At 46.0% G+C, this 17,480-nt stretch overlaps 1 protein-coding gene across 1 annotated transcript in view; it reads right to left on the reverse strand.

Annotated features, from left to right (window-relative positions):
• INSYN1 (inhibitory synaptic factor 1) overlaps positions 1-17,275 on the reverse strand; it is a 120,833-nt gene extending 103,558 nt beyond the window's left edge. The window contains exons 1-2 of the mRNA XM_033167499.1: positions 16,436-17,275; positions 14,793-15,750 (exon numbers count right to left, since the gene is read on the reverse strand). Coding sequence (XP_033023390.1) covers positions 14,793-14,954 — 162 coding nt within the window. The 5' untranslated portion in view covers positions 14,955-15,750; positions 16,436-17,275. The remainder of the gene's footprint in view (positions 1-14,792; positions 15,751-16,435) is intronic.
• Between the last annotated feature and the right edge of the window lie 205 nt (positions 17,276-17,480).

Genomic DNA, 17,480 nt, shown 5'->3' on the forward strand with positions numbered 1-17,480 from the left:
AGGCCTTAAGAGATTAACCCTTAAATGGCCTCTGGCTGATCCCATCAGCCTTTAGGGATAATCCAACTACAGTAAGTGCCTGTGAGACAAATGGCAATAAAGGACAAATCCCAACTCTTTAAGTGTATTTCCAGTCCCAACAAGAAAAAGTAAATGTAGAACTGCCAGCAGAGAATATCCTTGATTCATTTGAGGGTCGTCAGTTATTAAACAGTTAATTTTAACTAATTCATAAAATTTACACTACTGAAGGGATAAAATTATTGTGTGTGTTTTAACATACTTGGTTTTTAGAAGATTCATGCCTAAATAATCGTAGACACTTCAAGAGGCATTCCCTCCCCTCCTCCTGTTGGAGAGAGGAGGAGAGATGCCTCTTTTAGAAAATGCATACCTGGATCTCTGCAAGCGCCATCAGGCACCATAAAGGACATTCTCTTTCCTCCTGCAAAGAGGAGGTGCAATTGCTCTTCTTAGAAGATGCATGCCAGGCTCCGAAAGGAAACATTGCTGGATATATCTAGGAAGTCGAACAGAATCCGTTCCGGAAGTCCGCTGGACTTCCAAAACATCTGCAACAAATCCAGAATGCAGCTGCCAGAGTGGTGACTGGCAGTGGCCGCTGAGACCATATTACACCAGTCCCAAAAGACCTACATTGGCTACCAGTACGTTTTCAAGCACAATTCAAAGTGTTGGTGCTGACTTTTAAAGCCCTCCATGGCCTTGACTCAGTATACCTGAAGGAACGTCTCCACCCCCATTGTTCAGCCCGGACACTGAAATCCAGCTCTGAGGGTCTTCTGGCAGTTCCCTCACTGCAAAAAGTGAGGTTACAGGGGACCAGGCAGAGGGCCTTCTTGGTAGTGATGCCCACCCTGTGGAACGCCCTCCCATCAGATGTCAAGGAAATAAACAACTATCTGACTTTTAGAAGATATCTGAAGGCAGCCCTGTTTAGGGAAGGTTTTAATGTTTGAAGTTTTATTCTGTTTTTAATGTTCTGTTGAAAGCCACCCAGAGTGGCTGGGGAAACCCAGCTAGATGCGTAGGGTAGAATGAATAAATTATTATTATTATTATTATTATTATTATTATTACAACATTCAGAAACCAAATTGCCGCTTCTGATTGGCTGCAGGAAGCCATGAAAACCCCATTGGACGTTCAGCTTCCAAAAATAGTTCACAAACCGGAACAATCACTTCCGGGTTTCCGGCCTTCGGGAGCCAAAACATTCAAGAACTAAGCTGTTCAAAAACCAAGGTACAACTGTACTTGGACTCCCAGCCACTTGGATGCACGGAACCAGCACTGTATCTGGGTTTTGCTTCGTTTTTGTTTTTAAAAGCTTGGCCTTGTTTCCAGTGCCCGCCTTGGGCCAGAAGAAGAAGAAGAAGAAGAAGAAGAAGAAGAAGAAGAAGTAGAAGAGTTTGGATTTGATATCCCGCTTTATCACTACCCGAAAGAGTCTCAAAGCGGCTCACATTCTCCTTTCCCTTCCTGCCCCACAACAAACACTCTGTGAGGTGAGTGGGGCTGAGAGACTTCAGAGAAGTGTGAGTAGCCCAAGGTCACCCAGCAGCTGCATGTGGAAGAGCGGAGGTGCGAACCCGGTTCCCCAGATTACGAGACTACCGCTCTTAACCACTACACCACACTGGCTCTCATCAGGTGCAGTGGTTAGCAGCCACCCCAGTCCTTCCCAGGCCCTCCTGATCTTAGAGCTGAAGGGTTTGTTGGCAGCCAGATAATCCGTTAGGACAGACAGCTCCTTCCCTTGCTCTTACCTATTGCTGCAGAAAGTCCATCTGGAGTTTATTACACTTCAAACAACCTGGCAATTCAGGCACCATCGCCTGGGATAAATCCAGGCTGCTGAACCGAGCTTATTTCACATCAGGCAAACCTGCCACAAATCTGGCTTCTGGGAGCAACGAGGGAAGTAGGCACACTTCATTTTGCTGACAGAGATATGAGTGGTAAATATAGAGGGCTGCATCTCTTCTCTTGAGTTTTGACACACACATGGACAGTGTCTTTCCCGAAGCGACAAGCAAAGCTTCCTTCAGTTCGATTGGGAAATGGCATGCCAATTACGAGTATTTTTAGAGTTTTTCTCGGTGTTCTTGAACTCCAAATGTTGCTTGCACTGCATCAAATCACTTTCAGACCGCACCTTTTGCTTTGTCCAATACCTGGATGCTAATCTCATCACAAAGGAAACACCTGCAATGGGGTTTTTTAAATTTTTATTTTAAGGCTTCTGTGATTAGTGAGCAAGCCCTGTGATGCTATGAGCCTTGGCGAAAAATAGGGGTTGGTGGGGAGGTTGATAGCTCAATGGCATAAACTTTGCATGCAGAAACTCCCATGTCAACCCCCTGTATCTCCAAGATACAGCTGGAAAACACTTCTCTTTGAAACCCTGGAGAGTCCTTGCCAATCAACATCGTTAGCCTTACTCACAAAGTGTCCCGGAAAAATAGGACATCCCATTGTTTTCACAGAAGAACACAGTGGTCATTTTGGATGCTACAATCTTGCAAGCTCTTGCCTCCCCAAAAAGCACTTGGGTGAAATCCTGGCACGGGTCATGTGACTTGCCCAGGAGTTCGTCCCAGAAAACATGAGTCCCAGTTTTTTAAATGAAAAAGTTGGATGGTATGAGTTATCTAGATGGGCCAATAATCTGACTTGGTACTGTATGAAGCAGCTTCCTATTTTACCAATCTGTGGGGGTCATGAGCATGTCTAAATCAAATGCTTGAAAGCTTCCTCACTCAAGCATCCAACTACACATGCAAAGTCTTTTATGAAAAGTTCTGCTTGCTATCCCCAACCTAGCCTAAATTTTCTCAACCTGTGTATATTATAAGGAGACAAAAGAGACCCCCCCAAACCCCATTCCCAGATGTCTTGGTCTTCATTACAACTGCTGGAAGAGTTTTAATGACAACACTAGTATTCTCTACCCCTCCCCCCCATATCCCCCATGCCGCTTTGAACTGTTGGGATGATGTATATTAGAACCAGATTATGAATAAGTAATCTGAATTACATTTATCCCCCTTCATTCATACCCATCATCAGAGACCTGGTTCTCACTGTGACTTTAAACAAGTGTCTGGAGTGTTCCACTTCAAACTGCAGGGGAGTGGGCTTCTCCACACTTCCACTCATTCCTTGCTTTCTAGAGTCTGAGAAGCTTTACATTCGCCCCGACGCTTTCCCCAGGAAAACCCACTGTTTACCACTGAATTGTAACAAACATCACATGGGTTTTCTGTGGGTTGACGTTTGTTCTGATTCAGAGGGAAACAGTGGGCTTTCCTGAAGAAAAGTGAAGCGGCAAATGAAAAACCTCTTAGACCTGTGCTTAGAAGGCACGGTACAAGTGGAAGTCTGGACAAGCCCTGTGCGAGTGTGCAAAAGGAGGAAGGTTCGCACAATTAACTATACTTCCAGACATAACTCCCTGCACCCAGAAAACCAGCATGTCAGGGGGAAGACTGGATTAGAACCCCTTTCTATGCATGCTAGCTTTCTATGTGCAGGGACCAGCTATTTTCTTCTTCTTTTTTTCTTTTTTTTTTTATGAAGGAGCCCTCCAGCATGTGAGCTTCCACTTAAAGTGACCACCTCAGTTAGAACTCTGCCCAAATCCCATCCTTCCCTGTCTTATAAAAATCAGTAGGAATTAGATAGGCATTAGACAACCTGCAACTTGGACCAGAAGGAGCAGTGGGTCGGCACCCCACTCCCAACCTCATGCCTGTTGCCCATCCATGTCTCCCTCCCATCTTCTGAGCACAGTGTTGTTTCAGCTTTAGACATTACTTATATGCCCTTGCTGCAGCCATGCGGTTGGTGGTGCTCTTATGGGGTTCTCAGAGGCTATTTCTCCCCAGTTGCCCTGGTGTCTCAGTCTGAGAAAGGACTTTATGGATATAGAGTCCTTTTTCAAAGTGAGGCGTTGTAGGGTAAGAGCCTATAGAGCCAATCACTGCTGTTGCTGCTGCAGTGGCAGGAAAAATCTCAAGCACAAAGGAGGCAATGAGTGGCATTTCCTGGGCTGCCTCAAGTGGTTGCCACTTTTGAGCCCCAGAAGGGATGACTAGTTGATTTCATTAAGGTATTTTCCCATTGGCCCGTCTGGGGGGGGGATGGGAAAATACCTTAATGAAATCAACTAGTCATCCCTTCTGGGGCTCAAAAGTGGCAACCACTTGACCAGACGGGCTTTTTGCCAAGTAGACAAATGCACAGTAATGTGAGGAATGTAATTGATGTTTTGGAATATCTGAGTGTTAAGAAAGAGAAAAAGGCAGCACTCCTACTCCTAGATGCCGAAAAAGCCTTCGACAGAGTATCATGGCCATTCCTCAAAGGGGCAGTAGGTTTACTAGGATTTGGTCAAAAAATCTCAAATGCAGTCGAAGCAATTTACAAAACCCAAAGAGCTAAACTTATAATAAACAATGCAATAACAGGAGAAATAAAGATACAAAGAGGCACAAGACAGGGTTGTCCTTTATCTCCTTTACTTTTCATACTGAGTTTGGAGTTTCTGTTGGAAAATATACGGAATGATGAAGGAATTAAAGGTATTAAAAACGGAGGAGATGTCCATAAAATTAAAGCATTCGCAGATGATGTTATTATCATGGTAGAGGACCCAACGGAAAGCATTAAACAAAGTATAGTAAGAGTGGAGGAATACGGAAAACTGGCTGGGTTTAACCTAAATATGAGTAAAACTAACATCTTGACTAAAAATATGTCCAAAGAAGAAGTACTGAGATTGCAAAATGAGGTAGGATTGAGAGTGGTGGACAGAACCAAATACTTGGGGATATGGATTACGAACAACACCAATAATCTATTCAAGGATAACTATATTAGAATATGGAAAGAGATTAAAAAAGATCTTGAGGTTTGGAATAGACTGAAATTATCCCTCCTTGGTAAAATCGCAGCGATTAAAATGAACACCCTCCCCAAAATGTTATTCCTGTTCCAAATGATCCCAATTTTGGGAACGTGCACAAACATCTTTAAACAATGGAAAAAAGACCTGACAAGATTTATTTGGAACCACAAACCTCCGAGAATTAAATACAAACTACTGATTGATACAAAAAGTAGAGGTGGTCTGGCATTGCCAGATCTAGAACTTTATCATACAGCGGCAGGCTTTATGTGGTTAAAGGAATGGATTGTATTAGAAAATCATAAGCTGCTAGATCTTGAGGGTTTTGAAAACAAATTCGGCTGGCACGCATACCTGGTGGAGGACAAAATTAAAGCTCATAAGGGGTTTAATAACCACATCATCAAAAAATCTTTATTAAAAGTTTGGGAAAAACATAAGAGATTATTGGAACCCAAAACACCCAAATGGGTCTCTCCGATTGAAATAATCACAGTCAAAAAAAGAAACTCAAACGGAAATTGGGGTAAATATAAAGATCTAATAGAGGAAAAAGATGGGAAACTAAAATTAAAAGATTATAATGATATTAAACATTTCCTAACAGGTTGGATCCAATATCATCAAATAAATAGTAAATTCAACCAAGACAGAGCACAAAAAGGGTTTTTAGAGGACTCTTCTCTGCTAGAAAAACATCTCTTATATAATAGAAGCAAAGTAATATCAAGCATGTATAATATCTTATTGGAGTGGGAGGTAAAAGACGAGATGATTAAAGAAACTATGATCAAATGGGCGAAAGACTTGGGGAAAACAATAGAATTCGAAAAATGGGAGAGATTGTGGGGAAAGGTGTGGAAGTTCACGGCGGCAGAGGGGATTAGAGAAAATTTGATCAAGATGTTTTACAGGTGGTATATGACACCAAGTAAAATACACAAAATGTATAAAGCTAAGAGCAGCTCTTGTTGGAGATGTCACAAGGAAGAGGGGACCTTTTCACACATGTGGTGGCATTGCGAGAGGATTCAAAAATTCTGGACCCAGGTATTAGAAGAAATAAAAAAAATGATGAAATATAATATTAAAAAGAACCAGGAATTGTTTTTATTGGGAATTATAGATGGAGAAATAAAAAAACAAGATGAAAAATTATTTCACTATGCTACCGCTGCGGCCAGAACTTTAATAGCCCAATATTGGAAAAAGGAAGAAACACCAGGAATTAAAGAATGGCAAGAAAGATTATTTAACTATATTGATTTAGCCAAATTAACGGACAAAATAAGAGGACGCAATGACCAAAATTTTCAACAAGACTGGGGAAAGTTTGGAGAATACTTTAAAAAGCAATGCCCCATGGTGAAATGCTGGCTCCATTTCTAGATATCCTGTATCTTGAACAAAGGAAAGAATAAAGGAAGCAAAGGAAAGGAGAACGAAGTAGAAATAGGAGTATAGGATTTCATAGAGGATTTCAGAGTGGTAAAAGGAGTGTTAGAATGATTACCAGGACTCAGACAAGTGGAAGCCTTGAATAAAGAGGTAGTAGAAAATGAAGAGATATAATTAGATTGAAGGAATAAGACAAGGATATGTATCGCTAAAGGGTAATAGAAAATAATGTAAAGGTTATGTTTTCTTTAAAGTCTGTATGTAATATTACATTTCTTACATGCAGATGTATTGTGAACTATTTTCGTTTCTATATATGATACCAAAAACTTGTTTTGTTAATTTTTATTTTTCTTTGTTTGTTTAGGTTGAAAGGATGTACATATTTTAAGGATTGTTTGTTCTGAATTTACACAATAAAGTTTATTAAAAAAAAAAAAAAGGTATTTTCCCATTGGCACTGTTGCCATGCCTGCCAACATTTCACAACTGAAAATAGAGAGATGCTCATGTAGAACCTGCCTTCTCCTTCCAGCTTTCTTTTTTTATAAACTTTTTTATTCAGTTTTACAAACATACAATATATTTACAATTTATTACTTGTTGAACATTTTGTATTTTGGCCTCCTTAGGCCAGGACTTCCCTCAAGCCTTCCATATGATTTCCAAAATTTTCCATCTTTGTTTTTATATTTATTCCATATATTATTGCTTTGATATTCATAACTAACATAATCATTGCTTATTTCATCATACAACAATATTTATTCCTTACTACAAAGCCTCCTGCAATCCTACTAACGTACTTATTTGTGTATTTTTCTTCTCCTTCCAGCTTTCACTTTGTGCGCTCCATGCCCTTCAGTGCTGGGGTCAACATTAGGCATTGTTGTGCACCTAGGTAAAGGTAAAAGGACCCCTGACCATTAGGTCCAGTCGTGTCCGACTCTGGGGTTGCGGCGCTCATCTTGCGTTAATGGCCAAGGGAGCCGGTGTACAGCTTCCGGGTCATATGGCCAGCAAGACAAAGCCGCTTCTGGCGAACCAGAGCAGCGCACGGAAATGCCGTTTACCTTCCAGCGGGAGCGGTACCTATTGATCTACTTGCACTTTGACATGCTTTTGAACTGCTAGGTGGGCAGGAGCTGGGACCGAGCAACGGGAGCTCACCCCGTCGCGGAGATTCGAACCGCCGACCTTCTGATCAGCAAGCCCTAGGCTCTGGGGCACACCGGCCACTCCCTGGAGCTTCCTGCTCCTCCTTGCTGCTGCTGCCTGTTCACCTGCCCTCTCTAAGCACGCAAGCAATATAACAATAAGGGCAAGGAGATAAGGCAGCAGCCGGGTGGCTGTGCAGACTGGATGCAGTGGAAGAGAAAGGTGCCTTCACAAAAGACCTGTCCTCCCCTGGTTCACAGTGCAATTCTAATCATGGCAACTCAGAGGTAAGGAATACTGAATTCAGGGTGGCTTACTTCCAGGTAGGTGGGGTCATCTTTGCAGCCTTAAATGCCAAGAGGGCAAGGATTCTTAGCTGAAGGTACACCAGGACTAAAACATAACGGTCCTAGGAGAGGTTGTTGTTGATAGATCCAAAACAGCAGCTGCAATGTCTGAAATGGCCACCTTGTGCACTGCCTGTGGCCTCAGTGTTTGTGTTCCCACTTGGAACTGTAATTTCTAGAGACCCTAAGAGGCAGCTGAATCTTGATGAATGATAGCACTTTGCAACTTGCACGTGTGTGTGTGTGTGAGAGAGAGAGCATTGCAAAAGAAAAGTCACATGTGTTAAGAGTGGGGAAAATATTGATTGTCCCAGCAGCCAACTCTTGCATTGGGCTAAAGGTCCTGAGCGGTCACTGGTCTTGATTTAGGACTGTTGTGTCATATGTCAATGTTGTCCGACAGAAGCTGGCCTTATGAGTAAATTGGGCTCCTAACGGATTCGAAGAAAAATGGTTAACTTGGCGGAATAGTTCTGGAAGATGTAGGAGGGCAGAGGCTAATTTGTCTAATATTATGTCACCATGCTGAGTAATTACTTTGTTTTGGAAGGAAGTGATTCGAAATAGGATTGATATGATGCTACACAGAGATTTACAAGACTGAACTTTAAGGTCTCAACTTTATGTTTTTTGGGGTAGGGGTGGTTGGTGGTGAAGTATTACCCAACACCTTTGGGGGTGTTATTGGGTTGTTGTTTTTATTTTGATTATATATATATTGTGGTGTTTTATGTTGATCTTGTTCTGAGAAGTGCTCTGAGACCTCTAGGTATAGGGCGGTATATAAATTTATTTAATTAATTAATTGACGATGATGATGAATATGAATGGATCCAGGTTCCAGTGATTGGGCATTGTATGTATAGATCATGTTTCCAAGGAAGAAATGCATCACACAGTATAGCCAGATCTGTAGGCAGATGCTAGAACTGGATGCTGTTGAACTGGGTCACAATTCAGTAAAGGAGAGCTATGCGGTGAAATGATGGGGGAAGGAAGGAGTTGGGAGCGGAGAGAATATATGAAAGACCATAACGTGCTTGGAATCATACCACTTGATGCAATCGTAGCAAAGTGTTTGATTCAATACATTTTTCAAAGCCATTCTCTCCAAACTGTGTATCCTTTTCCTTTCAACATCTTCCCTGCAGAGGAAGCACGTGAGTGCAGGGACTGTAGTTCACCAGGGAAGCACATGTTTTCCATGCACCGAGTCCCAGATCAGCTGGTTAAAACAGGAAGCCTGTGGGTCCCTCTAGATCAGTGTTTCCCAACCTTGTGCCTCCAGATGTTTTTGGACTACAACTCCCATCATCCCTAGCTAGCAAGACCAGTGGTCAGGGATGATGGGAATTGTAGTCTGAAAACATCTGGAGGCACAAGGTTGGGAAACACTGCTCTAGATGTTGCCATTTCTGAACCCACACCTGCCACCAGCCAGCATGACCAATCATCAGGCATGATGGAAGTTGCAGTCCTACAACACCTGGAGGTCCACAGGCTCTCCATCTTGGGTTAAAAGGGTCAGGTAGCATGCAATGAGGGACTTTTCTGATTGAGATCTCAGAAAGCTGGAGAAGATAATACTAAGCTGAATGGACAAATAATCTGATCTAGTACAAGACAGCTTCCATGCAGGAAGAAGAAGGGGGAAAAGCTTTAAGAAGTTTATCATGCATGGAAATCACATATGTATGTATTGGACTCATCTGTGATTACACCATTTTTATGGCTTCTCCTACAAGGAAGAAAGTGATTTTTAGATAACAAAATGCAAAGGATGAATGATGGATCTAACCTTTAGATACCTATAGAGGAGATCATATTCTCAAGTAGGGATGGAGGAGAAATTTGATTCACTGTGCATATAGATTTGAATCTATCAAATTTGCAGTTCCCAAAGCAATCTATGAACTGAAACACAGCTCTCCTTTGAATTTTGCACTTATTAGAATTTTGCAATGCATTCCGTCAACCAAATAATGCTTACAAAGATGCATGTATTGGGGGAAAGTGTGTGTGAAAATGAATAGATCAAACAAAAATGCTAGCAATGAGGAAAATTTGTTGCCAAATTACTTTAGTCAAAACTGCATATTAAAATGCGTTGATTAGCAGAAATTCACACTAAAATGCTGATGAAGTTTCACAAGGATTGAAACCAAAAGGTAAACTGCTGCAAATCTAGAGAACCGAAGTTTGGAAAAATTGAGAAACCAAGAGAACCAAAACTGACAGATCCAGCACAACTGGCAAAATACAGTCCCAAAGGCCACCAAGCGGTCAGCTCTCCGGCTATGAACATCTTGCAAAACTCCATCTCAAGTTGTGTTCTCAGACAAAATGATCAGAACTGACTGTGAACCATACTTTTTTCTTTCATTCTAGCTGTGTGGATATTGGATGTGGTTACAAAAGCGATGGAAGGGAAAGGTACTCTGTACAACCTCAGAGACACCCTCTGCAATGTGACTTCCAAGCTTGTGCCCTGGTTCTGTAAATGGGTCTGAGTTCTACAAACCTGACCTGTGGTCAGCCCAAATTGAAACCAAAATTAAACTCTAAGCCCTTCCTGTTGCAATGGACAGTCGGCAAGCAAACCATTTGGGGGAGCAAACACTATTTCATATTCAGCTGAATGATTTCCATGGGGCAGGCATTAGGGGTCAGCATGTATGGGAACCTTCTAAGGCCCACATCTTGACAGGAGCCCCACTGCCCATTTGTAGAGCCTTCTGGCTCCCACTCTTCTTTGCTTTTACCATCCTATCACCTGCCCCCTTGGAGAGAACAAGCAAGGAGAGGTACAAGAAGAAGGAATGACTGTTCCCCCGCATCAAACAGAGTGCACATTTTGTGTGGCTGTGCGCAGCCGCCTGGATCCCAGGGCAGCTCCTGGTAGTTCGGGCTGGCTTCACCTTCCCGGGCTGGATACCTGGGGTATCCCGCCTGGGGAAGGTGTTGCCAGGGGGATTGCCCAATCCCGCCTGGGGAAGGTGTTGCCAGGGGGATTGGCCAGGTAAGGGGAGTGATCACAGATCCACACAATAGAAGGTGTTACATATCTGGGAAGCACCACTCGGGCTCCACCCTCCACTCCCTCAATTAACCTTTTCATTTTGCAGGTTAACCTCTTCTCCACAGGTACACAGGCGCTGCTATGTTAAGGCTGCTGTTGAAGGGCCGGAAAGGACTTTCCCTGCATTGGCAGGTTTCGCCTTTCCCGTAGCAATTCCCGTCACAACTTTGGTGGTTTCAAGCCTTGGGCGGAATCCTTTAGTCATCTTCCTAAAGGGGGGGCATGGGGTGGTGACCCCATGCCCCCATTGCGGCATCGATACCAGGGTTCCCGTTAAAGGGGTCTTGGGATGAGGCATTGGCCATACGCCTAGAGCTTGTCATTGCCCTCCCCCTCCAGCGGCGGCAAACAGGGGGGCAGGCTATCTGCTTGAACATATGTTCTCCACAGGGGCAGAACAAGGGGCGGGGGCGGTCCGCCCTGGGTACTGCCCTGGGGAGGGTGACACTTTGGGGGCAGTCCCCACCCCCGCGATCGAGCGTGGCAACTTTTAAAAGGCTGCAACGCGCAAACAGCAGCACAGCGTCTGTGCTGCTGTTCACGCGCTGCAGCCTTAAAGGTTGCCGCACTGCACGGAAGGGGTGCCGGCCGATCGCGCCTGCCATCTTGGGTGGACATGCAGTCCACCCAAGATGGCGGGCGCGATCGGCTGGCACCCATTTCGACCGCCGATCGCGCCACGCCCAGTGCTGGTCAGAAGCGATGCCAGCGATCGCGCCCGCCATCTTGGGTGCAGTCCTTAAAATGCAGTGCGGTGCGACCCAGTGCTGGTCAGAAGTGGTGCCGGCGATCACGCCCGCCATCTTGGGTGGACATGCAGTCCACCCAAGATGGCGGGCGCGATCGGCTGGCACCCATTTCGACCGCCGATCGCGCCACGCCCAGTGCTGGTCAGAAGCGATGCCAGCGATCGCGCCCGCCATCTTGGGTGGACATGCAGTCCACCCATGATGGCGGGCGCGATCGGCCAGCACCCCTTTCGACCGGTGATCGTGCCCGCCATCTTGGGTGGACTACGCATGTCCACACATGTGCAGTCCACCCAGGAGGCTGCACATGCGTCGCGACGTCACAACGCGTGCGTGGCGAGGGGTGCCTTTCAATTTTGCCGCCCTGGGTGGCAGATTGGCTCCCTCCACCCCTGCTTCTCCAGAGTTAGTCCAATCCCCTCACATGCTTGATAACCCTGAAGTTACCCAGCTGGGAAGGATAAAAGCCCAATGCCTGAGCCAAGGTCTCCCTACACCTGAATCTTAATAAAGTTGTGGCCTAATTTTAATCCCATAGCACGTTGTCTTGTGTCGTTATTCCACTCAGAGGCTGCCTGGGGTTTGGGGGACTCTGCCTGACCACACAATAGTAACATCCTTGTCCAGTCCCCAGTGGAGGCTGATGTGTTAGGGCGAATGGAGGGCTACCCCATCAATGGCAGTCTGGGTCTAGCCATCCCTCCTTGCCTGATTTCTTACATCCAGTCCAGGGGGTAGTGCTTCTTCCTCCTTAGTCTCAGTGCTGCCCTTGTGGAACTCAGCAGGAAGGAACCCGGGTGGGGGCAAAACGAGAATGAGTCTTCTCTACCTGTCATTGGCTCTCTGGCTCCACCTACTGTTGGGCTCCCTGCCTCCCGCCTTACCAGTTCCAACGGGCACCAGCCACCACTGGCACTGAAGCATAGCTGTCAAACTTCCCTAAGAATTTCCCGCAAAAAAGGGAAGGTTGACAGCTATGCTGATGTGAATTGGGCCCAGAGGGAGAGGAAAGAACGTAATGGTGACAAGGTTGGCCCACATTAAAAACATCTCCATTTTAACTTTTATCAATAATCTAAAAGCACTTTATTTTTTAAAAAAACCCCAAAACAAGCAAGTATTGTTTGAGGGTTCCCCCGAACCTGAAACTGGACCTGCTGGCAATTTTTATTTATCTGCTAAATTTGTGGGAGGGCTTCCAGAGCATACCAGAAATGTACAATTCCTACCCTGCCACAGCAAAGCTTCTTCATTTTCCTTTTAAGTAGGCATGCTGCAGTTTGGAAAAGTGTGGGGTGGGATTAATGGGAAGATGTATAACCCTCCCCCCCAAAAAAAGCCAAAATCCACCCAAAATCAGGATAAATGCTCATTGTGCTATAAATTCCCCACAAACAAATCAGAACAAATGTTCCATCAAGACCAGGCGTGGTCTAACCTCCACGTTAGCTTTGTGCAAGCAAAGCAGGATGAACGCTACGTAAACAGGTCATAAGGAGGAGCCCTTTGTATCCTGCCTTTCCGCCAAATCAGGGGCAGGAAACTAGGGCCGTGCAGATGATTCTGAGCTATATTGCATTGTCCTTGGAGGGATCTAGCATTGTCCCCATTGTTTGCCCATGCTGGCTGAGATGGATAGAAGCAAGAGTCCAGTCACATCTGGAGGGCTGCAGGTTCCTTAGGTAAAGGTAAAGGTAAAGGGACCCCTGATGAGGTCCAGTCGTGTCCGACTCTGGGGTTGCGGCGATCATCTCGCTTTACTGGCCAAGGGAGCCGGCATTTGTCCGCAGACAGCTTCCGGGTCATGTGGCCAGCATGACAAAGCCGCTTCTGGCGGACCAGAGCAGCGGACGGAAACAGCGTTTACCTTCCCGCCAGAGCAGTACCTATTTATCTACTTGCACTTTGACGTGCTTTCAAACTGCTAGGTTGGCAGGAGCAGGGACCGAGCAACGGGAGCTCACCCTGTGACGGGGATTCGAACCGCCGACCTTCTGATCGGCAAGTCCTAGGCTCTGTAGTTTCACCCACAGTGCCACCCACATCCCTACCCTGCATTAAATGCCACTTTTGTCTGGGTAGCTACGCTGCCCCTTCTCCTGTCTGAAGTGGGTCTCCGGAAGGTGCTTTTTTCAGACATAACCACAGCTGTTCCTTACAATTTGGGCTCAAGCTGTTAACTATAACAAAGGCCCAGTGAGATACCGTTATGTTACACAACAGGGTACATAATGCCCGAGGGTGCATTGGGCAGCGCAGAAAACAATTTCTAAGAATGTGGCATGACCTTATTACTCTGTTTCATTCCATAAGAGGATCATCACCAAAGGCACATATACATCATAAATTGCAGCTGTTACGGCAATTTTGCCATAACTCTCAAAATTCCACCCTGAAAATTATTATGGCCCAACTTGTCCTACTTCCAAAGGCTCCACTAGGTATTGTTTACTCACTTAATCAATTAGTATTATGCATTCTTACAATGCCTGCCTGCTGACAAAGCAGTTGCATTCTTGCGATTACTTTAGCACTTTCGAGCTCCAGCATCTCCTGTAAGCTCACAATGTCCCATGGCATCAGATTCAACCCAGAGAGAAATGCACAAGCCTGAGCTTGTGGGGGACAGGGGGGACGGGACGGGACGACGACACACAGCAGCAGCAGCCTACCTTTTTGCAACCATTTAAAGACTACATAACCCATGCTGCAGCATGACTGAGAGCAAATTAGGCACGCACAGAATCCTTACACAACCTTGAAACTGCCACCACCATCTATGGTGCATTGTGTTCACTAGCATAAAGACATGCACAGAAACAACTGGGACCTTTAAAGTGAGACACACCAATATAATGTCAGAGAACTTGAGCTGGGCTTGGAAAACAGAATTAGGAATGAAAAACAGAGCTAGGCATGGAATTCTCCTGCAGGCTCATCTATACACTAACTCTCTGTTCCATCTGAAAATTCACGTACGTTTTTTTCTCTCTAGCTCCACACCTAGTCCGTGTTCAACTAGTTTACAGCAGCCTGACCAGGCCCTTGCAGTTCATTTCCTCCCTCTCCTCCCCACAACTCCAGATATACTCCACACACTCCCATTTCCATTTGTCAACCACACTTACTTCACGGAGCTCCTTGGCCACCTCCTTGAGTTCTTGCAGGATGCCTTCAAGCTGCCCGATCACCATTTTCATGCGCCCCCTGATGCGCTCCCTCTCGCTGGTGTTACTGCTGTCGGTAGCGTTGTCAGTGGGCTGCCTATCCTGCAAGCCCCGGGAGTTCATCCTTCACAGGGTGCCGGGAAGCTGGGGCAGAGCTGCGTGGTGCATCCTGCTTTTGCCCAGCTAGACTGTGCCTCCACGGAGCCCCTCTTGGCTGGGGAGATCTCCACATCTTAACGCCCACCCACCCTGCCCCAGAAAGCCCCAGCCACACGCTCACCTCCTGCCACCTTTGCGATCTCCCCACCCTAGCAGGATCGGGGCAATAAAGCTAGGGCAGTTGCAGGGGGATCAAACAAAGAATGAATCGGACAAGCCCCCATCTGTCCCAATTGAGTATAGAAGATCTGGTATGACCATCTGACTGCAAGGCTGGTCGTATGGGATTGCCATGAACAGCCAACCCAAGGGGTTAAGGCTTTACTATTTGCACTCCACTCTGCAAGCTCTGAAGTGCCTGGGTCTAGATAAAGTGCAGAAAGAAGCCAAGATACCACGCCAGTCTGTGCCACGTTTGCTGTCCCAACAAGGAAAGCATCGCTTCCAGTTAGTTCACCACTGTCCCTTTGGAGAATCCTCTGGAGATCCTGGAGGCAGGACCTTACTGCTTAGCCTCAGTGTTTTCCCCACACTTCTTCCGCAGAGGGGTCCCCCATGGGACAGGAGATCTCGGGCACTGCTGCCATCTCTATTGCTGGTGGGCTTAGAGGGGCTATGAGGGACTTCCAGCCTCAGCCAAGCTTGGGAGGTCTCTTTGCTACGAATCTCAGGAAGCTCCTTAAAATGACAAACGTGGTTTTAAGCGTAGAAAGTGGGCACCCGTGAGACGCTGGAAGCACGAAGAATTCCACACCACTTCCTGCATGGAGGGATAAAAGAGAGAGACAGAGAGAGGGGAAAAATCAGCGTAGTCAGGATGCTTATCTGGAAAATGCCAGGAATCTTCTGAATCACGTAATAACCAGCTTGGACCAGGGTTTTCCTGTGCTAACTTCCAGAATCCCTGGGAGCCCTGAAGATCACCACTCTCTTTTCATCATGGAGATGCACCAGGTAGCAATCTAATTAACAGAGATCCCTTGAGAAGGATCACTCTGGGACTACTTCTTTCTCTTGCTCCACAAACTCCATCACCTTCCAAGCAGGTCAAGCTTTGTCCTGACAGATCAGTCATTTGGGCAAGGAGCACCCCAAGACCACAAAACGTTGGTATCACATTCATTCCCCCCCCACACACACCAAGAGAAGACTTCAAACATAAATAGTTCGTGTGTGTGTGTGTGTGTGTGTGTGTGCGCGCGCATACTGATTTTCACACATTCCTTGCACATCCCTTTCTGCTGGCCATCAGATATAAACTTTAGCATTCTTCCCACCCCCCAAAATATTATCTCCCCTAAAGGCTATCTCCTTCTAGGCCCTCAGACAGCAGTGCCTGCATGGGCTCGACTGGGTCATAAAAATAATATTTTCAAAAATCCTCTGCGAAAGGAAAAGAACAGCTGCTTTTTAACCCACTATGATGACTTAAAAAGCCAACTTACTAGCAAGGCAGCTGCTTCCGAAGCCTGTCGAACCCTCTTGCTCCAAGCGGACCCCTTCTCTCTCTTCCTTCCATGGCTTTGGATGTCATAGGCAGATTCTTGGGTCCTCTTCCCTTTCCCCAAAGCTGGCAGAGCCTGGACATTAGTGGTGAGGTATATCCAGTTAAAAAAATTGAAAGAAAATCAAATCCAGGATATCAACACACATGCACACACACTTCCACGTCTCTCAGATTAACCCTTCAATTGCACACGGATGCATTGTGATTATTGCCCTTCTGGTTTCCTTCAAGTATGGAGGAGAGAGAGAGAAGGAGGGGGGGAGGAAGAATAGGAAACTGTACCCACTCCCCGCATGAATAGAGAGAAAAAGCCCCTGCTCCCTCCACGTAGCCAGCTAGCCAACCAGCTGGGGAGATTAATCAGTTCAGTTCAGAAGCTCTGTCTGTGCAGCCTTTCCATCTGCATAGCAGAAGGGAATATCTCCACCGGTCCAAGGGCCCTGGTCTCCAGTCCACAGGTGACATGGCTCCTCCAGTTGAAGATGTCTTGGGGAAGAGGTGGTGGAGGAGGAGGAGGAAGAAGAAGAGGAAGTCAGTGTCCTTTCCCCCACCTCATCCCCTCTTTTTAGGGCATAGGATGTTGCTAGGTCAGCTTCTTTCCAGCAGCCGGCCGGCCGGCCACCCTTGGAGCTATTCAGCAGGGCAGTGCAATCCAGGAGACCACTTCTGTGCTGCCTTTGGACCCATAAGTAGCTGAGCTCAGATGCTGCTCACATCCTGGCGAAGGAGTCCTTTCCTGAAGCTAGCAGGACGGTGGCAGAAAGGAATGCAGGGGGGGGGGGGAGAGAGAGAGAAGCACACTCTTCTTCCTTAAAGCTTCAGGGCTCTCCAGTTCTGCCTTGACTGACAGCATTGGCATGATAGTGTCCGACTTATGATGCCCAGTGCTTCATCTGAAAGGAGAGCCATGCAAGTAGGCAGAGAGAGAGAGAGAGAGAGAGAGAGAGAGAGAGAGAGAGAGAGAGAGAGAGAGAGAGAGAGAT

This window comes from Lacerta agilis, chromosome 13 (assembly GCF_009819535.1).
Source record: "Lacerta agilis isolate rLacAgi1 chromosome 13, rLacAgi1.pri, whole genome shotgun sequence".
Taxonomy (NCBI): domain Eukaryota; kingdom Metazoa; phylum Chordata; class Lepidosauria; order Squamata; family Lacertidae; genus Lacerta; species Lacerta agilis.